This window comes from Limulus polyphemus, unplaced genomic scaffold (genome assembly GCF_000517525.1).
Source record: "Limulus polyphemus unplaced genomic scaffold, Limulus_polyphemus-2.1.2 Scaffold2375, whole genome shotgun sequence".
Classification (NCBI taxonomy): domain Eukaryota; kingdom Metazoa; phylum Arthropoda; class Merostomata; order Xiphosura; family Limulidae; genus Limulus; species Limulus polyphemus.
Window position 1 is genome coordinate 159,094 of NW_013667985.1, and position 2,263 is coordinate 161,356.

Sequence of the window (2,263 nt, forward strand, 5' to 3'; positions counted from 1 at the left end):
TTGTTCTATTGCTTTTATGTTTTTAAACACCTGTTTTGTTCTATTGCTTTTATGTTTTTAAACACCTGTTTGTTCTATTGCTTTTATGTTTTAAACACCTTTTTCCTCTATTGCTTTTATGTTTTTAAACACCTGCTTTGTCCTATTGCTTTTATGTTTTATTAGGAATAACAAAGTTCTTCAACTAATTGCAGACAATGAAAATTAATTGCAGATGAGAGATCTTGTGAGGTAGAGCAGTAACACACACTAGGATAGGAGCCGTGGGGGTAGTTGCTCCCTCTCCCAGCAGCCATCAAAATAATTTTTCTAAAGCATCAAAATAAGATAAGAAATGGAGAAGGCATATGTTGTCGACCAAATGTTTAATATGGGGTCATGGCTTCGGATCCTTATAGATTTTTGGCCTCTACACAATAAGACCGTCGTGCGGGTACCATTGGGCTTGAGAACCGATATCTGCTCAGGATTTTAAATCTTGACTTCATATCACACGTGAGGCTTACTATAGGCATTGAGTCTGGTAGACTATGTATTCTGATTGATACTTTTATGACTAGGATATATTCCACGAATACTATTCTTTATCCTATGTGTGTGTGTGTGTGTGTGTGTAGCTCACTCCAAATCTAGTTTTCTGGAATATAGTCATAAACATATAAACATGTTTAATTAGAATTGTTTTTCTCTTCTATTTTTATCCAGTTAGATTTTGTTGATATTGTGGTGATTTACTTTGAAATATAATGCATATTTGCTCACATGGGATTCCATGCCATGATAAGCTGAGTATTACAGTTTTGAACTACATGAGCTGTTATCAATCCAGCTAGATTATTGATAAAAACTGTCATCCATATCAATTTCACATGTGCTTAGACGCTGGAAATAGCCTGATGGATATTTCTTTTCTAAACACACACACACACAACCACTTTTTAAATATTTCGTATAAGCACAGAGTTTTAAGGCTATCTAATAATACAGCTAGAGTCAAGACGGGTTTTATTCACCTTGCAGTGTTATAGGTTGAAATATATATATATATACAGTTAAGGTTAATATATATGTTAGTCATTCACATTAGAAAATAACGTGATAAAAATGCTAAAACTAAAATAAAGACATGTAATAGTTAAATATTTCCTAAATTATAAGATACTAGTTCTTATCTGTAATCTGAAGATACTATCAGTTTATACAAATTTTCTGAGATGTCTCGTGTGCAGTACATGCTTATTCTAAAATTATGTAAATAGTGTTTAATGCCTGACTATTACATACTATGTTGTTATTAATTGTTGTTGTTGTGTGTTTTTTTTTGGGGGGGTAGTGTTTCGGTAATAGCTTTCATATACTTACAACTGTTCTTATCAAGTTCACCCAGAATTTATTTGTAACCGCTGATGTTGTGTGTGAGGTCTCTCATTCTTTTAATTAAATTATCGTTTATTTTAAAACTCAAGTCAATGAAATGATGTCTTTGTCTAGGGATTTCTGAAGATTTACAGGCAGTTTTTTCCTCATGGTGACCCCTCCAAGTTTGCATCCCTGGTCTTCAGAGTATTTGATGAGAATAAGGTATCTTGTTCAACAATATAGGCACATTATAATATTTTTGTTGGTTTAAAAGCTTCTTTTTAATAAATGTATGTTCCTCAAAAGAGAGCACATAACACAGTTACAAATAAGAAATATTTATAATAGTTTATTTTTGCTAAAATCTGAAATTCTGATTAATCCTGAATAAAAGGAAAGTGTAAATACATTGAATCTTATGCTAGTTTTTCTACGTTAATAGACATTTTAGAATGTCTAATAAATTTAAAACTTTTTTGTTCGACTTTGTTTGTAATTAAGCACAAAGCTACACAATGGACTACCTGTGCTCTGTCCACCACGGGCATCGAAACCCGGATTCTAGCGTTGTAAGTCCTCAGACATACCGCTGTGCCACTGGGGGCAACCTCAACAGAAGTGAAACTTTATTCTTAAAAGCACAGAAACAAGTCAATCAAAAGACTAGAGTCAACGAAAATTACATGTCCTAAAGGTTTCTCTCTTATATTTTCAATTGATATTTCACAGTAGACGTTTGTTTGTTTGTAATTAAGCACAAAGCTACACAATGGACCATCTGTGCTCTGCCCACCACGGGCATCGAAACCCGGATTCTAGCGTTGTAAGTCCTCAGACATACCACTGTGCCACTGGGGGGGGGGGGCTAGACGTTGGAAACCAGTTAAGTTTATTTTTCAAGGCC

General features: G+C 33.9%; 1 protein-coding gene across 1 annotated transcript in view; it reads left to right on the forward strand.

Annotated features, from left to right (window-relative positions):
* The window catches only part of LOC106466761 (frequenin-1-like), a 67,370-nt gene that overhangs the window by 52,736 nt on the left and 12,371 nt on the right, over positions 1–2,263 (forward strand). The window contains exon 4 of the mRNA XM_022394846.1: positions 1,492–1,581. Coding sequence (XP_022250554.1) covers positions 1,492–1,581 — 90 coding nt within the window. The remainder of the gene's footprint in view (positions 1–1,491; positions 1,582–2,263) is intronic.